The sequence below is a fragment of the Drosophila obscura genome, unplaced genomic scaffold (assembly GCF_018151105.1).
Source record: "Drosophila obscura isolate BZ-5 IFL unplaced genomic scaffold, ASM1815110v1 contig_14, whole genome shotgun sequence".
Taxonomy (NCBI): Eukaryota; Metazoa; Arthropoda; class Insecta; order Diptera; family Drosophilidae; genus Drosophila; species Drosophila obscura.
Window position 1 is genome coordinate 980,856 of NW_024542724.1, and position 23,632 is coordinate 1,004,487.

The 23,632-nt window shown below is 43.5% G+C and overlaps 1 protein-coding gene across 1 annotated transcript in view; it reads left to right on the forward strand.

The window, feature by feature from the left end:
• The window catches only part of LOC111077885, a 41,175-nt gene that overhangs the window by 2,815 nt on the left and 14,728 nt on the right, over positions 1 to 23,632 (forward strand). Inside the window, exons 2-3 of the mRNA XM_022372348.2 lie at positions 423 to 746; positions 21,988 to 22,196. Of these exons, the coding sequence (XP_022228040.2) occupies positions 521 to 746; positions 21,988 to 22,196 (435 nt within the window). The 5' untranslated portion in view covers positions 423 to 520. The remainder of the gene's footprint in view (positions 1 to 422; positions 747 to 21,987; positions 22,197 to 23,632) is intronic.

The window sequence follows — 23,632 nt, forward strand, 5'->3', positions numbered from 1 at the left end:
ATGGGGTTTGCCTTCGTTTCGCTGGCTTTTCCACGCTTTTGTCGCACTTCCCTCCATTTTCCGCTGAGGGAAAGGAAAGGCTGCTGTGTAATTAATCTTTGCCCAAAATGCTTGAAAATTTATGTCTTTAACTTGACTGCAGTCTCTTGGTCTCAGTCCCTCATGAGAAGGACAGAGAGGAGAACCCGGGGGCGATCCTTATGCCGTTTAATAGTTTTTGCCTTTAACATTTTTCCTGATGTTTTTGTTGCTTTCGTTCGCGTCGCGATTAAAAGTGATTAATAGCCAACATTTTATTACCGCACAGAGGCAGCAACAACAACAACAGCGGAAGCAACAACGGCAGCAACAAAAGGGCACCCACAAAGGGGAACCCCAAAACAACTTAATGTCTAAATGAAATAAGTGAAATTTTCACACAGAAATTAATAAAGACATTAGTGCGTGTGGGCGTGTGGCTCATTGGGGAATAAAAACCAAGAACGAAAAAAGAGATAGACGACTACGAACTACAGCTAAAATGTGCGGACTGGAGCCGTATAGCCAGCACCAGCTGGCGCCCCACCATCAGAGGAGATCCGCTCGCTGGCAGCAAAAGCTGGACCAGCACCACCAATGCCATCAGCAGCTGGAGCAACAGGCACCGGGAAAGGGAAGCCCCCACAGACAGACAGGCTCGGGGTCGTCGAGGACAGCCACCCATGTGCAGATTTGGTACATTCTACATGTGATATTAGTCCTAATCGGTGAGTCCTCTAACGCTCTAATTTCTCCTTGTGTGTGTCCTTTTTCCCCTTTAATTATAAACACATTTTAAATGGTCCATAATTAATGTCGGGCTTGCTGGTTTAGGCCACAAACATTTTTTTTTCGTTCAAATATTTGACTAAAATGGGGCAAACATTAATATTTACATGTTTGGGTGTGTGTGTGCTTTGGGTAGAGGTCAAATTAAATAGGCGGCTATAATTATACCAGTTTACCCGGGAGATTGAGATTGAATGATGATTGCTCATGATGATGATGAATTCCAGTGGAAAGAACTTAATAAACAAAGATCTTCTATATTTTTTTTATATTTTTCGGGCATATTTTAAAGGTATTATTCGTTTCAGAGCTGTATTTGCTGACATTTACATAGGTTCTAGTTTAAATCAACAAACCATTTCAATAAAGAATGAAACTCAATCCATTCCACGGCAATGCCATAAATAAAATTCCACTGCCTACGAAATTGCAGTACATAAACATCTTTCCAACAACTTTCAAGTGAAGCAACAAATTCCGCAAATGTTTGAAAGAATTTCTGGGAAATCCCAACCCACACCAAGAAATTTACAGATTTCATAATCAAACATTTTTCCTACAGCAAATATAGAAAAGTTGTTTCCCTCCCAAATTGAATTCGAAGAAAAAACGCAGGAAAAACAATCAACAAATTGAAATCCAAAGACCAAACAATCGAATGCCGAATGTCCAAAGACAAAGAACAAATTGTGAGACGCAGACGGAATAGAAATTAATAAATTGGACAAGAAGTCCCCCATTTGGGGTTTGTTTTCCCCAGTAATTGTGCGATGGCTGGGCATATTCGATTCCTGTGGGAGTATTTAACATGAAGAAGGGAGAAGCATAAAGCGCTCCACTGATTACTGTAGGCAGCAACTTTATTTTTCTTCGCAGCCATTGCCATTACCGATTTTACTATCTTTGTGAAATATTTTTTGTATTTTTCCATTTATATAAATTTGCACATATTAGCTGAGAGAAATTAAGCGAAGTACAGGGTAGTCCTGTAGTCGCATTATTCATCCATAACATTCTTACTTGTTATTTTTGTTGCTGGTTTGGCTTTTGTCGCAGTTTTTGGGGTTCAGGCAAGTTAAGTTGACATTTCCGCTAAAACAGACACGTGCGGGGGCTGCTAATAGCTGCAGAGAGAGAGAGCGAGAGAGAAGCAAAGGAGAAGCTGTTAACGTTCTTTCATTATTTTCAAATCATATCACAAAAGGCACAGAGGCGGCTGCTGCTGCTGCTGCACAGTTGAACGGCAGCGGAAACGGATATGAAACCAAGTGAATGTTTGCACACCAGCGGGAATCTTGCTCTTTTACCCTCCTCTCCTCCTCTTTGTGGGTCTCCTACATATCTTCTCCCTTTCTCTCCTCTGTCTGTAAATGTGGGTGTGTGTGTGTGTGTGCCTTGGCTTAATTCAACGTCTCATTTGCATACATTAAAATGTCACATTTTACATGTCGTTTGTGCGTCTCGCCCTAAGCCTAACAGCAACAGAAGCTAGAGGAACGTCAGTTAACATTAAGAGGCAGAGCCAACAGAGCCAGGCTACAGCTTCCCATCCCATCCCATCATCGTACCGTACCCATCCCCCTTCTCGATTCTCCTACACATAAACTACATTAGCAATTGGCCTGGCTGGCGGCAGATGGGGAGGGGAGCTGGAGCAGCAGCAGCAGAGGGAGCTGGCTGGAAAGGCAGCCATGTAAAAATGGCTTAACGCGCAAATCTTTCAACTAAACATTAATCCTAATGGTTTTCAATTTTGTTGCGCCTTCTGTGGCAAGTCAAGTTCGCTTCGGTTCCCTCTTTTTTTTCTTCTTCGTTTTTTCTGTTTTTTGCGGTGCTCTGACTTTGGAGCTGGGCTCTGGTTGTGGCCCCTGCTTTGCATGTTAATACGCTCTTTGATATTGCCGAGCATCGCCTGCAGCCTGATTGCTTCTGACAGCGTCTAACCCAAACCCCCAGTTGATGGGCTGCCAACAGTTCTGTACCCATACTTCATCCTCGGGGGCACCACGTAAATATGAAATTTCATTGAAATTTCTCTGAATTTTCATTATCTTTATATACGAAGGTATCTTTCGACCTTCCTCTCGCTATGCGCGCATCCCACTCATTAAGCTGCCCTACAATTTGCCATTAATCAAGTTGCGGCCCCCAGAAGCGAGTGCTCGTGCCCTTGACTCACTTACTCAAAAGGCGACTGGGGCCACAAACATCGGTCAAAGTAATCATATGGAATGTGATGATACCTCGCTCTCCCACTCTTAGTCTGTCTTCCTAGTAATTGATGTGACGTTGTTTTGTGGGGATGGTGTCTGAATAGAATATGTCAATTAACGTGACCCACAAAGAGAAGCGGATAGAGCTAATGGCTATAGAAATATACAACAACGAAAAAACATTTGATTGTGGGATCTAAGAAGGTACGCAGCACTTTTATCTTTACTCAAAATGGATGGGAAGATAATTCTTGAGGATAAATACATCCGAAAACATTAATGGCACTTATGTCATTTAATTAATTACGAGATTACATTTTAATAGATTGGAGTTAAATTTTAGTGCGTTAAGCAATAACAATATTCCCCATTTTCCCAGGAGTTTGCATGGAAATCAATACATAAATCAATATGGATGGTTTTTCCTTTGAAAAAAAAATATATTTTATATTCTTATTGGAATCCCATAAATATATACAAAATGGATTGAGACACTTTTTTGAGTCTAATGTTGCCTTCTCGACAGTAGAATTGAAGGGTTTTAATGTAGGATCTAAGTAGGGTTCTTGTTGGACAGGGCAGGGAGGAGTATATATTATTAATCTCAAAAAAACTCTGCACCATTCGGGTCATGATTTAATAGAAAACTTTCTATTGTTCTTGGCGCACATGGGTATGCTATGCTTTCTTGATTAGCAGCAGCGCGGCAGGAGAGCACACAGATATTAAAAGATTGTCATCCAATGCCATCCATTTTGTATTTCTAGGTCAAAAGTCATACACAAATATGTTATCGAGAGATTTTAGGCTTGCGACAAATCTTCTTTATTGTTAGAATATAAATTTAATTTATTATCTCTTTTCCAAACCCCAACCAAAACTTATACTACCCAAAAAGCCTACCCAGCAGATGGTCCATGTTGGGAACATTATATGCTACATATGTAGGCACTTATGGCCATATCATATGGCTCTAAGCGCGCTCATATAACCACAACCACACGCACACACACACACACACGCAGGCATACACTTATTAAATTGTCGCTGTGGCAAACTGAGCAAAAGCTCAAGTAGGCTTTTGTTTAAATAAAATTGTGTCGCCACAATGGCCAAGAGCAACTGTGTTTTTCGCTCCCTCGCTCTTTCTCTCTGTGTATGTGTTTTTTTTTTTTCTCTCTGTATTGTTGTTTGTGTTGATTATCCACACACGCACACACTGATTGCTACAAAAGATACCACTCAAACAGATACAAAAACACACACACGCACACACACAAACACTTGTATCGATGTCATGTGTTTGCTAGACAACAACATTTTGAGCCACTAAGCTTTTGTTGAAGTTTATCTTTGCATTTGGCCAATTGAGGGGAGCTCCTCGATGGCTTTTTTTCCTTCGTATTTTTTTTGTATTGCCATCAGGTAATATACAGGTATCTCAAACACAAATAAATCTTACAGTAATAGGGGGAGGATAGTTCAGGAGATCATCAAGTGTGCGTCAAATCGAACAAAAAACAAACTCGTACATATTTCATGCTCATTTCTGTCTGATAACATTTTGACGGAAAAATTGTCGTAAAACGTATTTTATGTTCCAATTATATATGCATTTTAAATATACATAATATATGTGCACACTTATTGTGCAATCAACATGACAAAGTCATACTTTGGACTGCTGATGAGGAATTTTCACGTTTAATTTTATACATTTCGTGGCATTTTTCGTCATATCACGTAACAGCATATCATATCCCATACGTCGGGTAATTTGATGTGTGTACGCGAATCAACCTGATAATATTTTATTAATATTGTTTTTGCAAATAAATTAAATTTTTAAACATTGAGGGGGATCAAGTTTAAATAAATTAAATATGAAACTGATTTTGACTTACTCTTTTACGTGTTTTACAACAATAATTGGAGTGATTAATCCTCTCTTTTGTATCCTGTCCTGGGATATAGATCCCATTTACCTATTTTCTGAAGGTGTAACCTCACTGATTCTGTTCATATTCCAGGAATTCCAGCTTAAAGCTATTATTTTGCACAGCTGTTGGGGTGCAGATTCATTTCCATTTCGTCGAAATTTCCTGTTAAATCTTCAGATTCCAATGATATTTGCTGGTATTCCTTTTCCTTGCTTCAGCGGATAGAAAAGAGCTTTTTTCTCTTTCATTTTCCAATATTTAGTAAAATTATTTCCCTACACATACCATTAATTAATTGGTTCATAATTTAATTACTAAATTTACATATATGCAAAAATACATTTTCTTAGAGATGAAATATATTTTTCTAATCCACTCTGATATTTTCCCATGATACCAAACTTTTCTCCCTTAATCTTTAATTTCTTTCTCTGGTTTTGAATCATTCAAACAAAACAATACATTTCGAAATTTCTAATACATCTTAGGAGGAGATTGATTTTTTTTTGGGTAAGTTGATATGCATCGTAAGGCAAGACAAACAGAAATTGTAGCATTTCAATTAAAAGTAATAGCTGAAGCTAAAAGCCAACAAAAAAGGAAGAGGACAACACACACACACACACACACAGGACAAGACAAACAGTTGAGGGATGTCCGAGAGACCCGTAAGGTGCAGGGCCCAGTTTGGGCTCGGGTTCGGTTCGGTTGAATTGAGTCCGATCCGGTCAGAGAACGCCCCCAAGCAAATTGAAACAAAACGAAGGTCTCCCTGTGTTGACTTCTTCGGGTTCGTCTTTTTTCCAGAGCTGTATTGAAATCATTAGAGCGAGGCGGCAGCAAAAAAAGTTATAGGTTCAGGGGAGGAGCAGCTCCATATTTGGACATCGGTATGGGTTGGATTGGGCATTAATGTCTGACGAGGTACGACGAGGGCGAACAACCTACTGACGCCTATTAATCATGCAGACTTTACGTTCCATTAGCCAGCCAGCAGGAAGGAGGGCACTAGGAGCATAGTGTGAGGCGGAATGTTGAGGAGGGATGCCGACGCGACGGCGGAGGTTAATATCTCGATTTGGTTAGAGCTGCCAGTACGGCAGGGTCAAACGTGGTCCAGACCTAAACAAACTGTAGAAATTCCGAAGTCTTAAGGTCAGCTGTTGTGGTGACTTTTGTGAGAATGTGGGGAATCCTTGAATGTGAAAAATATTTCTAAAACATTTAGTAGAGATTCTTCAGATCTTTACACCGATTTCTACCACTGGAACTCCACTTAAGCGGCTTGACAATTGGAATTCCTCAAAATATTATTCTAGAATATGGAAATACGAAATAAAAAACATTTGTGGGGCCACCCACAACTACAAATAGTTGTTTTGATTGACAAAATGTAGTATTGGAAACATTAAACAGATATTTAAATTGTTAAAAAATCAAAACCTTCTCGAAGGTCCAAAATATTTCAAAAATAAATTTCTCCACCCAACTGCTGCGCAAAAATCCCCATTAAAAAACGCCACTTGCGGCATGTGCGATGGTTCAAAGTGTAAGTAACAGCCGAAGAGCGGAAAGAAGAGCGGTGGAGGTGGCGAATGCAGAAGAGAGAGGTAAAAGAGCAACCGGGAACAGAGAAGCGCAAACATTGCGGAGCAAACAGAGCCGCTGTCCGTTGCTCTGCTCCGCCTGGCGCATGGCGCCTGCCGTCTGACACTTGGCCATTTGCCTGTCCGACGACTCCCGGCTACTAATGGGGAAAATATTGTATTACAACAAATTGTGCAGCTACCCAAAAGGAAAAAAAAAACGAAACAGCTGAAAAAAAGACCAACTTGGAACGGGGAGAAACACCCTTTAAAATGGATCCCGAAAGGGTCCCGGCTCCCACTCTCTCAGCTGCTGCTAACGATATGGAAAATTTATCAAAAAATACAAGGGGAAGCCAGCAACAACATGACACCGACCCCCGGACCCACCGGACCGACCGACCGGGCAGGCATAAAATAATCAGCACGGCCAGGCCATACCATACCCTTGCTGGTGGCTGTGGGTAGCGGTGCAAGTGTGGCGGACGAGGCGAAGAAAAGGCAAATGTTAGGTTAAAAGGCTTTCCAGGTCAGACGCCCCCGGGCTGTCCCTCAACCTCAAGGGCGTTGATGGCGAGCAAATTGATTTGGACTCTGAGATGGAAATTATCAAATGTGTAAATCGAGCAGGGAAATCTGTGAGACGCATCGAAAGAGGGAATGGGAGTGATTGATTATGGGATCTTGGGAGAGAGAGACAGAGAGAGAGAGTAACAAAGAGAACGATAATCTGACATACGCCGAAGAGCGTAAAATAAGTCATTTAGTTTATGCAAGGGATACAGCGATTTTTAATCGGAGCATCAAAGGAACTATCGATCTGTGGGGGTATGCAAAGATCCCGAAACTTCGTCCTTCATGCTCAAGAGAGTACCACTTCATTAAGAGAGAGAGCGCAGCCAAGTGAAAGGCTTAGGACTCTGCTGCTGCTGCTGCTGGTGGGTGGGGTGGGGGGGGTGGTGTGTGGCCTGTGCGAGACACGCAATCAGTGCTTAGACCAAAATCATGTAAGCCGCTCACCAAAGCGTAAAGACAATTCAATCGATGCCACACACTCTTACATTCATAGACACACACACACACACACACACACACACACACACAGATATGCGGAGCCACAAAAGAAAGTTCTTGCTCACTTCTGGGCAAAGTGTTTGAAATATTTTCACTTTTGTCATTTCCTTGAACACACATTCCAGCGGAATGCTCGGAAGCATGTCTGCTCACTCTCTCCACTTCCTCCTGCCCATCTGCCCATCTACCCATATCTATAGGGATGGGCTCGTGTTTGACCAAGGAAACATTACTTACATGCTCTTGGAATTCCAGCTGATTTATTCACGCATCATTTGCCCGGCCCCCCAGGCCCCCCAGGCCTCACCGCCTGACACGCACCCATCCCTAGCACTGGACGCACTCGAGCCTGGCTCTGGCAAATGGCAGCTCAATGTTAGTTTTCTCTTCACCCTTTCTTTCTATTTTTATACCCTGTACTCTTGGGGTGTATGCTATAGACACAAGAAAGCGAATCCTCGATCAAGAGATCATCAGTGGAATAAATGTGAACACTCAATGTGAAGTCACAGCTTGAGCATCCAAATTGAAAGTAATTCTAATAATTTCTAGCTTCACTGATGCCTACACAGCTCGCTATAGTTTATTTAGGTAGCGGGTATCTTCTGGTCCATACACAGACTCAAATATTCTTACATTTTTTGGTTAGGTGCTGGCAGTGAGTTTTTGGCAGTGACTGTAGAGCAAATAGAGCGTAAAAATTCCGCCTCCGGCTGCTGCCAAGTGAAAGTTGTGCGGAGAAAGTTTACCATTTGAACTGGACCGGGGGCCGTAATTTATTTTGGCTCGTGGTAATCAATGCTCCAGCTGAGTGTGCCAGAGAGCGCCGAATGTGTGGTGCGGACGGGTTAAGCCGGCAAACTGCTGGGCCAAAGCTTATCGCATCCGTTTCGGGCCCGTTTCGTGGTCTTAAAGTTGCAAAGTGGCCCGCCAGCGGGACAGGCAGATAGAGAGAGAGAGAGAGAGAAAGAGAGAGAGAGTGAGACAGTTTTATGGCCGTCAGTTGAAAGGTCACTGCAGATGGTCGATTTGTGGCCCACCCCACACGATGCCAGCCCAAGGCCCACTTCCAGTAAAATTTATGACGAACATGCTGCAACATCCTGTTAACATCCCCATTTGCATATCCACATGCACATGAGCACCCGGTTACTGCTCATCCGATTGTTGGAGGGAGATGGTTGAGCCCCCCGAAAAAAATGGCAAAGAGAAAGGAGTACAGGCACTTCCGTAGCCATAAAGCTGCATTAGCAGCTGGCCCATCCACAAACAATGCCAGCCAAATTGTGAGCTAAATTATAACCATCATTTAAATGGGTATTTTCGTTTTATTTCGCTCTGGCGAAAAAACCAAAAGCTCAGCACAAAAATCGTTACGCAAATGTTGCTCAAGGAGAGTCCAAACAGAAAAAAAAAACACGAGAGATTGCCATAGAAAAAGTATTTGTGAGGTATTTGAATGGCATTTGAATGCTCTTCTTGCATCAGTTATAGCAGAGCTTTAACTTATAATTGCCGAGAATTTTCCATAATATCATAGAACTTTCCCACTGACAGTCAAAGCCAATATGCTCCTCGTTTGGTTGCAGAGTATTCATAAATTTATACCGAAATGCGCAGCACTTGTGTGCAGTTGTCGCCACCACAAAGTAAAGTGCGGCAGCGGTGAGGAATGGAGAGGACAGAAAAGAGCAGAACAGTGCCAGAGCAGAGGGACAGCCGAAACTGCCAATGGCCTCAATGAGCGTTTGAGTGAGTGTGTGTGTGTGTGTGTGTGTTTGTGTGTGTGTGCTTCTGCGTGTGCGTTTGTGTACGTGGCAGCTTGAGTGGGTGGTTTTGTGGGTGTGAGTGCACATGCAACTGCTTTCATTATGACAGTTAAGTGTCAGCCTCCCACACACACACACACACAGACACGCCATTCTTTTCCTTTTTTTACTCTACTGCTCATCTTTTTGGATTTGCTGCTGTTGCTGCTTTTGCTGCTGCTGCTGCTTTGTGCATATCATAAAATTTTAATTGAATTCTGGCATTTTACTATGTGCCATGAAAGGGGAGGGGGCTGGGCAGAGGCAGAGGCAGAGTCAGTACAGATTACATGAACTTTACAGTTGTCAATAACTTTGATGTCAGCGCGCGTGCCGCAAAAGTTGTCTCTCTCTCTCTCCCACTCCCACTCCCAGTCCTCTCCCATTCCGTTTCATGGAAGTATGAAGCCAATGCAACACTCATACGCCTCGTTGGTCATGTTTCAGTGGCATGTGGTGGGTGGGTGGTGTGTCAACTACTTTTCGGCTTTTGCCGTTGTTAACATTTCATTTATGCCAGCTGCCTGCGATGCGTTTTATGAATTCAGTTATTCCGTTGGCGGAATATTCCATTTTTTATGCACAGTATGTCTCCTGCCACCCCACCCCACACCAGTAGGGGTTATTGTCCTGCCACTCCCCCTTGGGGATTTTATGGATTAATGCTGGCTGTTGGGTTAAAAAAATACACACACACAAAATTGCCATTTGCATGACATTTTTAATGCAATTTTAATATGCGCGCGCAGCTTAATTAAATATTTAATATTCCACATTGACTCAGTGGCACCCCACCCCTCACCCGCATTTCGCTCTCCTTCTTTCTTTCCTTTTACTCTTTGCACCGTAGTGGGAAAAGTTAATTACCAACAATATTTGTATGTGCTGCACTTAATAATTTCAATAAATTGCATTAAGTGCGAATTTTCTTTTCCTTTCCTGGTTGGAGCCCGCATCCCAGGGAGGCAGTTTTCGGATCTGAAATGAAAGCTGATGAGCAGAGGAAACTGTGAGGGGATTCGTATTAAATTTAAAGGTTTTACTCGTCAGTTGGTAAGCGTTTCATTACTGGCGGATTTAAGTGTTTCAGAATGTGATAAGTGCAGCGATAAGTGCAGGATGGTGGATTAAATCATTTCACCGAATAAAAAGACAATGAGAAAACTTGATTGAAAAAATCAAAAAATAAATGCAGCACTCTACCGAAGACAAGTGGAATGCAGACAGATCTTCTGATGCAAGTACGAGTAAAAAACCTCCATGGGAAAACGTATCGTACCACAATAGATCAAGCAAACGACACTGCATAATTTCCGCTATTCCCCCAGACACTTTAGTTCTTTTGAAGTCTAAATAGTCTCCGCACTGCTGCTCCCTTCAATCCTTTGATAGCTTTGCTTTACCTTCAGCTTAGATCTGCCCCGTGCCTTCTGAATTTCCCCACTAACTGCATTGCCTGCTGGATACCTCTCCACTCTCTAATATGCTGTGCATATGAATAGCGAACCTTTTACAATAATTACACAAAATTGCCATCAATTCATTCGCAAACCACTGCCAGACAGGCATTCAAATGGCCAAATGACATTGCCATACTGCAGGAAGGTCAATCTGTGAAGAAGGCCTCGCCTCCCCTCCCCCCCCAACGACAAGTGTCGACAGTTTGTGTCTTAAATTCCCTTTAAGCCTTTAAGTAAATTATTGCTAATGGCCCCCATAACCACACAAGGTCTAGCAATGGCAAGCACTGCACTCCCCAGCAAAGTAATCACAACATTTGATTGATTGAAATCAATTTCCCGTCAAAGACATCAGTGCGGGTGGGTAGTTGTGTGGGTTGCTTTTGCATATATTTACTCTAACTCGGTTACTTCCATGGGTCTTCGTCTCCGTCTCCAATCCATGTGTGGAAGAACGAGTGTGCTTACTGGGATTGTGCCGCTGGATGGCGATACGCTTGAAATCAAGCGAGGCGAATGTCTGTCTCCGGCTGAGAAACTTCTGCCCGGGAGAGTGGAGCTGCCACAGACGCCAAGTGCAGACAAGCGACAAGGACGACTTGAGATGTACGTACTGCCATCTCGCTTCTACACAGAGAGAAAAATCATTGCTGCTTATGACTAAAAGTCACTCAAAGTCAGTCCCATTCAAATGAAATGCGTCAGATACATATCCTGTGTGATATTTTCAATAAAAAATAATACAATATTTTCAATATTTTCTCTCAGTGTACGTTGATGTTCCACCTTCTTTTCCATTATCTGCTTCATCTTTGAGTCTTGCTGCTTCATTCCGCGAAATTAATTTCCAATGAGTGGCTGGCTGGGCTGTCATTATATAGAATCACATATGAATAATAAATGGAAATGCATTTGTCTGGAAATCTTAGCTGAAAATACGCGTACCCCGCCGCCGCACACACAAATCCCCCCCCAACCACATCAAAGTATTTGCTCACATTGTAGGGGAAAGAGAGAGAGGAGGGCAAAATACGTGGCTGGGATTTTTATAACCAAATCAGGACAAGACAACAGCGGGCTCCCTTTTGGGCTCCCCATAGCTACTCCCACAGCTGCTTTTTGGCATTGGTTTTTATTGTTTTTTATGATCATTTGTATTCATCAATTTTGTATTGATTTGGCTTGGAACTCGGAACTGGGAACTCGGAACTCGGAACTGGGGACGGGCACGGGCAAAACTCCGAACCGAGGCGTTTATATGCCAAGACAGCGAAAGGATAAACAAAACTTGGCAAAAGGCAATGAATTCTGATGTTTTGTTGCTCTTACTCCCCACTTTTTTGGCCAATTTCGCCCAGCATCTTACGAATTTATGAGCTATAAAAACATCTGCCAGAGAGCGGACGTTCCCAGTCCCGTACCCCCCCTCTACCTCTTACCCTTTTTCACCTACTGTATCTGTGGGAAGGAGCAAACAAAAGTAAAGTGCTCCACTTTTTGATTACTTTTGTTATTGTTTTTATGATTTTTGTTTCTTCTTCTCCGTTTTTATTTTATATTTTTATCTAAATTCTTGTTGCCATTTAGGTTTTGCTTTTGCTTTTGTTCCATTTACGTCATTTTAATTAGGCGCCAAATGCATAATAAAATAAATATTTGCTCGTGCTTATCATTGTCATATCTTTGACCGTAATTCACTTTAGAATCCACACACTAAGATATATGTATGTAGATCTACAGGAGTGGAGTTCCCTCTTTTGCAGGGAACTCAGAACTCTCTTCCATGCAAACGAAGGAAATGTCATCACTGTTGCACTCAACTAATGGCACAGCCCCTCTTCTTTTTCCCCCTCATTTCCCCACTCACTTGTCAATTGCATTAGCCATGGCTCCTTGACAGAAACCTGCAACCTGCACCTCTCACCACAATCCCTCCTCTTCCACTGCTCGCTTCGACTGTCTGTTAGACTGGCTGACGCTTTTTGTTGACGCTTCCGTTTCTTTTTATGATAAATTGATTGATATTTGAATTTAATGATAAGCTTGTGGAGAAGGACCACCAGGGGCGGAGTTGGGGCGGTGCCAGTCGACCAGTTGGCGATTCAATTTTCCTGGGCTTTCATTTTTCAACTTCAGCGACAGCGGCATCAGCAGCAGCCGATGCTCCGTGTCCTGGCCTGTGTCTTCTGTGCTGTGTTGTGTCTTGTGGAATATGCAAATTCCCTGCCACATTTTTTCAACATTCCCTTCCTTTTTTCGTTGTTGTTGTTGTTTCCAATCTTGTTGTAGTCATCTTTGATAAGCAAACTTTTGCACTGATAATGATATTTTTATAGTGCGTTGACGAGCTTGCAAGCCATTGGGGGTCTGAAGGAGGAGGAGCAGGTGTTTGGCAGAGTAATAGTCCGGATTTGATTATGCACGGTAATCGAGGGTAACATATGCTATTCCTAAGAATGTTTGAAACAAGAAGAAGGATAAGCTAAAAACCAAACGGATCTCGAGCACTTCAACAGCTAAAACAAATTAAATCCTTTTCGAATTTGAACTCGCTTCTAATATTACGTGGACTTAACTATTTTTAACCGATCTAACTGAGCATTATGGACAACATTTTTTTTTATTATTTAATTCTTTATTTTTGTAGGTATTAATATTTCAGACAACAGTCGTTGTGTTTGAACTTTAATGCGTTACAATTGATGGTAGAATTTGGCATGAAATATTTGGCGTCGATCGTTGATCTTGGCTTGGCACTCTCCTCTCTCTGTTAGAATCGCGACCGCTTCTTGTCTCTCTGCTATCTCTGTTAGCTCTGCAGAAGCTCACTTTCTGTAACTCTACAGACTCTATTACCCTCTGTTACAAAACCCCGCCCCACATTGTTGTGTCCGATTACTCTTACAATTTTTAAAAGAAGCCAAACTGAAATTGTTTGCCAGAGCAAGTGTTGTATCTTTTTTCTTTCACAAAGCAAGTTAAGTTACTTCGATAGTTTTCTTATGAGGAATTCCATATTCAGAGATCGGTTTTGTACTTAGTAAAAAATAAATATAAATCATTGTAGATATGTATCTAGATATCTTTTTAGTCAACATAAACGACTATATCGTTCTTAGTTGTTTATTTCTGTAGTTGTCGCCGATTTTGCAGAAGAAAATAACGGCAATTTGTGGCAATGCCGACGATTGCCAATCGATTTATAGGCCAATTTGCATAATCATTAAGTTCACATGCCACAACATACACATATAGATGACACATACACATACACACGCACACTGTAGCAATAACTTTTCCTTGAGCAAAAGAAGAAACAGGGAAAAAAGGTTGGCATACAATTTTTGCTTGAATTTTTTATGGGAAATTGATTTTTGCCGAACGCATTGCGGCTGCTTACCATCACCATCTCCAGCCCCGCTCCATCGCCCCGCTCGGCGACCATAACTCCATCTCCTTCTGTGGCGCTTCCGCCCCAGACAGGTCCCGCCCACATTCGTATATGTCATGTGTATTTACCTTCAGCAGGAAAACTCCTCCCAAAGCAATCTCAATCAGCAGCCCTGAAAACGTTTAACAACTTCAACTCCTGATCGGTGAGAGAGAGAGAGAGAGGCAAAGGGGGAGGATAGAGATAGGTGGAAAAGTGAAAGCGGTTTTCCTTGATTTAAATTTTCATAAATTTCTCCACTCTCCACTTACCTGTAACGAAAATTGCTTAAACTTGTGATGGCCAAAAGTCCGTTTTGGCCTCATTAAAGCGCCTCCGGTCAGACGTGGCCCACTGAATTATTTATAATACTCTTTTTTTTCTTTTGGGACCAGGACATGAGGATACGAGTACCGCACCCTCCCCTTCCACCCGGCATGGTAATATGCCAGGGCCAAGTTGTCTTTAGATATATTTATATACATACCTCCAGCCGTAGTCATAGCCATAGCCATAGCCATCCCCCCTGTATCTAAGGTGTGCCTGGACCCTGGGGCTGGTCAGCAAAAGTTGAATAGGAAGTTCTTCAAATTATGCCAGAAGCACAAGCGGCCCACAAAAAGAAGAGTCAAGAAAATTGGTCGGAAAGGAAAAGGAAGGAAAGCAGGCGGCGGCTTCTTGCTTTTGCTTTTGGTTTTTTTCTTATTTTAAAATTTGCCTTCTATGTATTTAGGCGCATACCCGTATTCTATGGCCATATTTCAGCACAACTTTTGCTTCTAGCCTCGAGGCATAGGCAAATTTTTTGGGCTAGCTGCTTTTACTATTCGATGGAAGTGGAATTGGGAACGAACGGTAATCAAATATTAATGTGGGTAGAAAGACTGAGAGGAGCCGGGCGGCTCAAGCCTTGAAGGATGCTCGCCTCGGTTATGGTTTATAAATAGGTTAGCTTTTTCCATACGAATTTCTTATTGATGGTAATATTAAAATAATACAATTATGCCTAACTCTCATGGCTATTATTCAACATCTTTCCATAAGGTTTGTATAAATCATATTATCCTATCTAAAGAATGAACTGGCTGGACTGGCCCTAGTATATCCTCTCATTTCACATTCCTAAGCACATCCAATATAACTTATTTCAGCTCTCAACTCCACTTTTCTTTCTGAACAGCATTTACCTCTTTAAGAACTTAAACCGCTTTTCATCTCATACTCGTATTTCTCTGCATCCATCCTCGCTAGACTGCATAATTCATATGGCATGGCAGAAGATGGCCCAAGTAAAAGTTGCCTTTCTCAAAGTTGGCTCAAAGAGCTGGCACTTGGCATCACCTTAAGCCGCCTTTTCAGCGCCGCAAATTGCATTTAGCGCATTAATTTGACGCCTCTGCCCTTGTGGGTGGCGCTTTGGGTGCATGGGAATGAATGAAAGCTCCTGAAACGCCTTTTAATACTGCCCCAAGATAATCTCCCTCCAGGTTTGCCTCCTGTCATTGTTTCATTTCAATTTAGCTGCACTGGAAGCGGCCACAATTGAAATATTACCATTTGATAACTAAGTAAACTCGAGGGATGTGTCGGGGTCACCACAGCCACTAACTGCCAGCCGTTTCCACTCTGTCCTGTGTCTACCTTTTGGTAAATGGCATTTCCCCTTTCCATTCTTACCTGAATCGCGTTGACTTTTGGCCTTCTGTGTGTACGCGAGTGCTTTGATGTCTTGCGGTTCTGTTCCGTGCCCTGGAACGCGGGGTCTCCCGGGCTGGAGCGGGGTCACCAAGGCGCGGAAATTGTGCGCCGCAATCTCTTAAGACCGGCGACAAATATACTTGGGCGCCCCGTGCGGCTCCGGCCTGTGTCGGGACTGAGTTGGAGTGAGGGCTGGGTCGGCGGTTGCTGTGCCCGCGTTCCGGGTTCCGGGGGCTTTAGGCATTACCAAGATTTAACAACAACTTCTGGGCTTTTGTCGACTCTTGGCGTCTGTCGGTGGTTGGCTGTTGTCTGCGTTGGTTAAACGACGCGACGCCGCTCAGGTAGAAGACGGGGCTCGTAAATAATTAATCTGCCCGCAAAGTGCGATTATCAAAGTGTTGGAAAAATGTTAAATAGCTCCCCAGGGTCCCGAAGGGCTCCCAACATTAAAATGCGGCGACAGTTCTGCGCCGCTCTGCTCTCTGTCTCCGTGGACATTTGCCCGTCGGCCATTCGGCTCGGAGTTCTTGATATTTTTCGACTGGCAGCTACAGTTGATGTTTTTCAATTATGCAAATAAAGGGATTAATTTGTTGCGGCTCCAAAAATAAAATAAGAAAACGCAGAGTGCGCCGTGTGGGGGCAGACACTGAAAATTGTTTCAAAGAATGCGCCAGGCGCTGATAAAAGTTGGTCTTAGCTGGTCCGTGGTGCCACGCTCCTTCCTTCCTCAAATCAGACTGAAGATAGCAAACTGCACGACAACTATTAAAAAATTTCAATTACCAAAAGGGTGGCTGAGTAGTGGGGAGGCAGGCACGCAGTGGAACTTCCAAAATTGACTTCATTAAAGTCGAAACAATTTTTGGGGCGCGGACAAGTCGTCTATGCAGACGTGTGGGAATGGCAATGTGAAGCGACAACAAGAGGCTGAGAGCAAAAGAGTTTCCACTGGTTGGGAAAGGGCAAACAATTTACCCTGCACCAGAGAAATTATATATCAAATGAAAGAATATATTATAAGATTCGAAATGGTTGAATCTAAAAGTGTTTTAAAAGAGTATACGGAACCCACAGCACTCCGGAAACCCAAACTTTATGATTCTTTAATTTCTTTCAATTCTTTTTACGAAGCCTGATATTTTCCAAACTAAGCAGTGGAAAAGCTGTTTCATTTGCAAAATCAACCAGTGGAAACATTAATTTCCCCCCTTTTTCAGTGAAGGGGTTACAAAGCCAAAAACAGCAAGAGCCTAAACAAAACGGCGGGGGCCCCCCCCGCGCCCAAAAAAAAAAAACACATTGCTACAAGCACTACAAAGCATAACCTAACAGTAGATTGTATGTTCACGGGTCGCGGACGCGGCGTGTGGGCGGGGTGGGGTGGGGGGGGGGGGATTACGGTTAGGCGGCCCCCTCCGCCCCCGGTCGTCCTTGTGGGGCGGGGGGGGGGGCGCCGGTCCTGCCGGCCCCCCCCGCGCGCCCCCGCGGGCCCCCTTGCGGGTATAATAAAGAGAGAGCAGCGCCTCATTTAATTTTATTTGTCAAAAAATGTTGGTGTCAATTTCTGGTACGCGTCTGTGTGGGGCTGTTCGAGTAGCTGTGTGTGTCTCATTTGTTGTTTGGCGTTTTGTTTCTGTTTTTCCCCTTTCTGTTTCGGCATTTGGTTTTCCCTTTCATTTTATTTGCTGTTTCAATTGTCAGCTCCGCTTTCAGCTGAAAGTGGCTGTTGAGTATTAGGTCTAAATGGTGTATTACAAAACATTCCAACAAGAGCAACAACGAAGGAAGAACGAACAAGAAGTGCCATCAAGGAACTCTTTATGATGATATGGTGGCAAAATGTGGGTATGTCTGGGCTGGGGATGGCACTGCCAAAGAGGGTTGGGTTGTGTTTTTGTAGGGGCGTTGCACAAATTAAACCCGAATGAAAATTAAACGATGCATGAAATTACTTTGCTTCTTTTTTACCCTCTTCCTGTTTCTCTCTTTCTTTCGCGGGGTCTGCATACCCTTGAAGAGGGGTCTATGATTATTTGAAGAGCTGTTTGCAGAATCAGAGAAGTATTTTCACAGATTTCTTTGTTTTTGATGGGCGCAGCTCATTAATTGGGAATAGATGATAGAAATATTTGATCATATGGGTGCAAAAGAGACCATAAATTATTTTTCTCTGAAGATATTTCAACAATATTGATTAATCTCTGTGTTCTTCGTTCTTGGTAGCGCGGCTAAATCAATTTAAACATCGGAACAACTTGAGGATTGATAATAAAAACTAATGCGAGTCCTGTGAGGGTATCAAAAACGTCCGTTCCATAAGCTAGACTTTCTTCTTCCTTTTATTTTCTGTTGGAGGCAAAGTTCTGCTGCTTCTTCTTCTTCTGTTGCGACTTTGCCGTTGGCTTTTGGCTTTTGCCTTTGAGTTGAGCTTTTCCCTCTGCCCTGCCTGCGGCGGGTTCCGTTTAGGGGTCGCTCTGCCTGGGGGTTGGGCGTGGGCGTGGGCGTTTTTAATTTTTAATGTGCAGTCAGTTGTTGTTTCTACCGTAGAGAAGGACACACACCATTTACGCAGTCAGTCTACCACTGCAAAAGACCGACAGAGGCAAGCGGGACGCAGTCAGTCGCAGTCAGTCTAGCACTGCAAAAACAGCAAAGCGGAGTGTGGGGACCGGCAGTCCCCGGCCAATTTGCCAAGTCAAATGTCACTCAACTGCAATTAAGGCGCTAGGAACGTTGGGGCGGATCCGATGACACGGGCCATAGGTAAGAGTTTAAGCGAAAATTGCCATAGAAAATTGCTAGGATCATCGGATTTTAATTATGCAAAACAAAATATTGGAAAATAGCCTAAAACTATTTTAGTTGTGAGGGTCAACGCTTGACGGATTTTGGTTCCAATAACTTGGTCTTGGTCCGAAGTTCTCTCTCAATCTCCCAGGCTTCGCCCTCCTGTTTTGTGGTTCCCGCCAGAACTATCGCATTTTTAAAGGAGATATAAAATCTTATATCATTGGATCGAATCGTTGAATAATGTTGAATAGCTTTCTGTGGCTACGCATGGAAATGATATATTTGCAGGTCGATCAATACATCCCTTCTCAATGTGCAAAAATATTACAATTTATGTGACAGGACTACTTGTGGGGGACTGCCACTCCCGCTCCCGCTCCCTCTTCCCCAACCGGTGACACAAATCTTCCAGCTTATTAGCACATTTTATTGCACCATCTACTCCATTTATCTGCCTATTTTTTTTGGCGCTGGGAAACCCAACAAAAGTAACCCTCACAATACGTACGGAAATGAATTTATAATGCATGACTTTTGTTGGTTTGTTTGGCTTGTTTGTGCTATAAAATATTCCTACTGTCATTTTGGTTTGAGCCCAAAAAGTGAATGCATGTGTGGGCTGGGGAGTGGCGAGTGGGGAGGCGACGGCAAAAAGGCGCAACTGGAAAGGAAAACAACTAACTCATTTTGTGGTTGCCATCTCTTTTGGCCTCTTTTTGTATGCCAATTGTCTGCCACAAACACACAAGGCTCCTGACACACACACACACAGATACTGCCACAGAAACACACACAAACACGGTAAAAAGCATTCAGCGTATTTTTTATTGAAGGCGCGACTGCGATTCTGATTCCGATTGCGATTCCGATTGTCGCTCCCTTTATACACCCTAGCCGAGGGTATGCCAGTTTCTATCAGTCGTTTGTAGCCTTTACTCGCCTGTTTATATTCAAGTAAATACCTAGACAAAATGCATATAGCTGCCATTGTAAAAAATCGAATAGGCTGCAGTTTGAATTGTTCCTTCTAGCTCAACCAAATCTAAGTTTAGCATACGTCTGTAAGAGTACAAAATGCTTCGGCCTCAAAGTTAGCCCATCTTTGCCTCTGTCTGCCGCTTTGACTGGCCTGCTCTCTGCTCCATTCTTCCGCTGCTGCTGCTGCTGCTCTCTGCTTTGCCCTCTGCCCTCTGGACGATTTGTGTGCACATTGTTCAATATTATAGTCGGCCCTGTCTGTGTCTGTCTGTGTGCATAGCCTCCGGCTTGGGGTTTTGAGTTGGGCGTGTGACAGCTCAATATATTCGCCATTTGTCGCTGTATAAACCACATAGCAGCCTTCTCCATCCTCCTTCTAACATTGCCTTCTCCCATTCCCTTACCACCCCCGCTGCTTTTTTCCACACTCAAGGTGTGTGCCTCTCTGTGGCGTGGCGTTAGGAACCTGTCGCCGTGGCTGCCACTGCTCTTCTACTGCCGCTGCCATTGCCGCTGCCACCGCTAGTTGTCATATAAATGTGGCTTGCTGAATGTCGCAAAACTGTTGAACGATGCCAGAAACAACAGGAGATCCTCCAGACACCACCATCGGCCCTCTGTCAAGGGAGCGCACATACGGAAGCAGAGGAAGAGGTACTCATATGTGGATAACGATGCACATTGATTCGAGAACAAATGATAAAGGATCAGGAATGGATAAGAAATATGTGAATAATCTGAATCATTGTCAGTCCAAAAGCATCCTTTTTAATGTGTGGTTAGAGAAGAGTGGCGGGGGTGAAATAAATGTGAAATAAATTAGGAGAAATTTCCAGTGAAGACTTAAGTTTTTGCCAACTTTCTTAGAAAGAGTTTCCGAAAGAGTTTATATAGATACTGTAGATCCTTTAAATTACAAAGATATTCCCACTGTTAGGTGGATTTTTACCCAAATAAAAAGGTGCTTAAAATTAATATATATCACCTTAAAGCGGTGTATTGTCGCTACCTATCTAGACAACTCTTTATTGCCATTATCTGGTTCCACTGTACCTATCCGTTTTGCAGAGTGTATGTATGCATGTGTGTGACTCCATTGCTTGCCTGTAGCAGTAGCAGTAGCAGTAGTGGTTGCTGCTGTTGTTGTTGCTGGAGAAATGCAGGAAAATCAATTTCGTTCTCCATTTGCAGTTGGCAATTTGCATAATAAGGTCGTTTGGCGCAATTTGCATGTGAATGTGATAAATTCAATGGCGGCGCTGCACGTTACACCACACACACAAACACACACACACACACACACACACACACACACCAACACACATGAGCGTAGATGTATGCGTGAGTGTTTGTTTTTTGCCAGTGTGGCCACAGAACTCACTTTTTCACGTTTGACGTTTGGAGAAATGAAAAGTGTAACGGTATATTAAATAAGTGGGTGTGTCCCCCCACCGCGTTACCCCACTCCACATGCAAACTGCTGGGGGAGGGCTGCCATATGGCTACAAACTGCTGGCTACATCCTGGCTACTGCAGACCGAAAAGTGCGCCAAAATGTCGCAAAAGGCAAATTTGGGGAGGGGCTTTGGCGTTTGTTTAGGTCTAAGCTATTTTCAAAAGGGAATTAAGACTTTAAAATCCCCTACTCTGCAGTATCCACCATGGTGAGTTGGTATATTCGCGTCTCCACGAGCTGTATAATTAAGAGATTTTAAATGGATTGTTGAGAGACAAGCTAACCGACCTGCAGAGTATTTGGGGTTCAACTTTCATTATTTCTATGCAAAAAATGCGAGTTTTTTGTGCATTTTTGCTATGCCCGCCACGTGAATTGTAGACTGCAGTGACAGGCACTGGGCTGTCCTGTGTCCCCCCAGTGGCAGCCCGCGTCCAGAAAGCAGAAGCATGCAAGTCAAAATTCATGTGACAGCAGGCCCCAAAAGGTTTTATGTGTTGTTTGGGTTTTCTGTTTTGGACGGAAAATATGGCCAGCAGGAATCATAACTGCTGAAATATGTATGTGGGCTGGGTCTGTCATCCATAGTGGTGGCTTGAGCAAAAGTTCGCAGCCACTGAAGGCTTAACAGTGAGCCCTGCCACGGGGGAGTACAAAGGGGGGGGACATGACATTAAAAATAATTTGCAGCACTCGCATAGTCATTTCTCTAATCTCCTTTTCTCTCTCCACTAATTGCAGACATTAGCAGCTCCCTGACAATGACCGAGGTGAAGATACCCAATCACATAATGCGTCTGAAGAGCGCCACTCTGGGCTGTCGTTATGCGCTGGACGGCGAGTCCCTGTACTCGGTGAAATGGTATAAGGATGGACACGAGATCTACCGCTATGTGCCGCGAGATAAGCCCCCCGGACAGGTGTTCCCCCTGCCCGGAGTCAACATCGATGTAAGTAGGAATATGGCAACAGGTGCTGCTGCTGCTGCTGCCAGCAAAATGAAACGAACGAAGGAGGGAGAGAAATTTAATTTAAAATTTTATTACAATTTACGGGGCCTGGATTTCTGGGGAGGGTTGGGGATTGCTTAGTTGGTTGGTTGTTGTTTAGGATTTAGTGTTACGACCCGATCATAATGATTATTTTAAAACATGTAATTGCCACAGAGCACCCTCGCAGCTTCCCCTCCACGCGCCAGAGTCGCCCACATTTCTGGGCGTTTCTTTCCTTGTTGCTGATTACGTCGACGGTGAGATGAAAATTGCTGCCACGTAGTTTTGCAATTTAACTTTAATTTAATGTGGATGTAACCTGCTTTTGTTGCCCATAAAAATGTGTGTCTGTGCGCTGCTCTTCAGTGCTCTTTACTTCTCCTCCTCCTCTCTCTGGCTTGGCTTGGGGAGGGTCACGTGTTGGTCTGCTTTTGCTGCGATTGAAAAGGTTAACGGAAATCACTTAAAGCTGTCAATATCCCAGACAAAGTTGATATCCTTTGGCCTCCCACTCCACTGGAGGGACTCTTGCGAGCCGTTCTAATAATAATAATTTGCCAAAAGCACTTAAGTGCGTCTACTTTGTGGGGTGGCAGGGCAAAGGCAGAGCAGTGCAGAGCAAGTGCAGGGCAAAAGCCAGAGCAAAGGCAAAGTAAATCCCGTCAATTGTCGGTCTAACGTGGCGTATGAGCAATGTGCGAGCGTGTTTTATGGCCTGTGCGTGTTTCCAAGCGGCTAAATATGGCAAACCAGAAACGGGTGGACGGGGACGGGGACGGGAAATATGAGAGCCTGGTCGAGTCCTTCAGTTCCCAAGTGAAACAACAGCCCAGGCCAGGCGTGCAGGCAGTGGCGGCGGCCATAACGCGTAATGCGGCATAATTTTCGCTGATCTCAATGTCTGCATTTGGACCCGGCCAAAAAGGGTTGAAGGCCTCAACCGCGCTTGCAGGCAGATGATTAGAACAAAAGGGAGAGCCAGAGAGCGAGACAGAGAGAGAGAGCGAGAACGGGTTGTGGCTGTGCAAAAGCTCTTGGGACGCTGTTCGGGACATGATAAAGTGGAAATATTTTCATGCGAGCGCCTTGTGGCCGGGACTTAATGCCGGAAATGCTCTCTGCAGAATTTTGGGATATTGTTTGGGATATTTCCGAAAATCTAGTTAATAATAGAGAAATTTTGTACACACATTAAGTATTTAAAAGTGTTTAGAAAATTGAAGAAGATTATGCCGTAAGTCCAGCCAGCCAATCCATCATAATTTTCCCTACTAAGCATCCAAAACAGAAGTATTCTGCTTGAGCTGCTTCTACATTCTATTCTGTATTCTCTGCGTACAATGGGATTCCACAATATATTTTATATACTTCAGATACTCCTGCAAACTCTTATT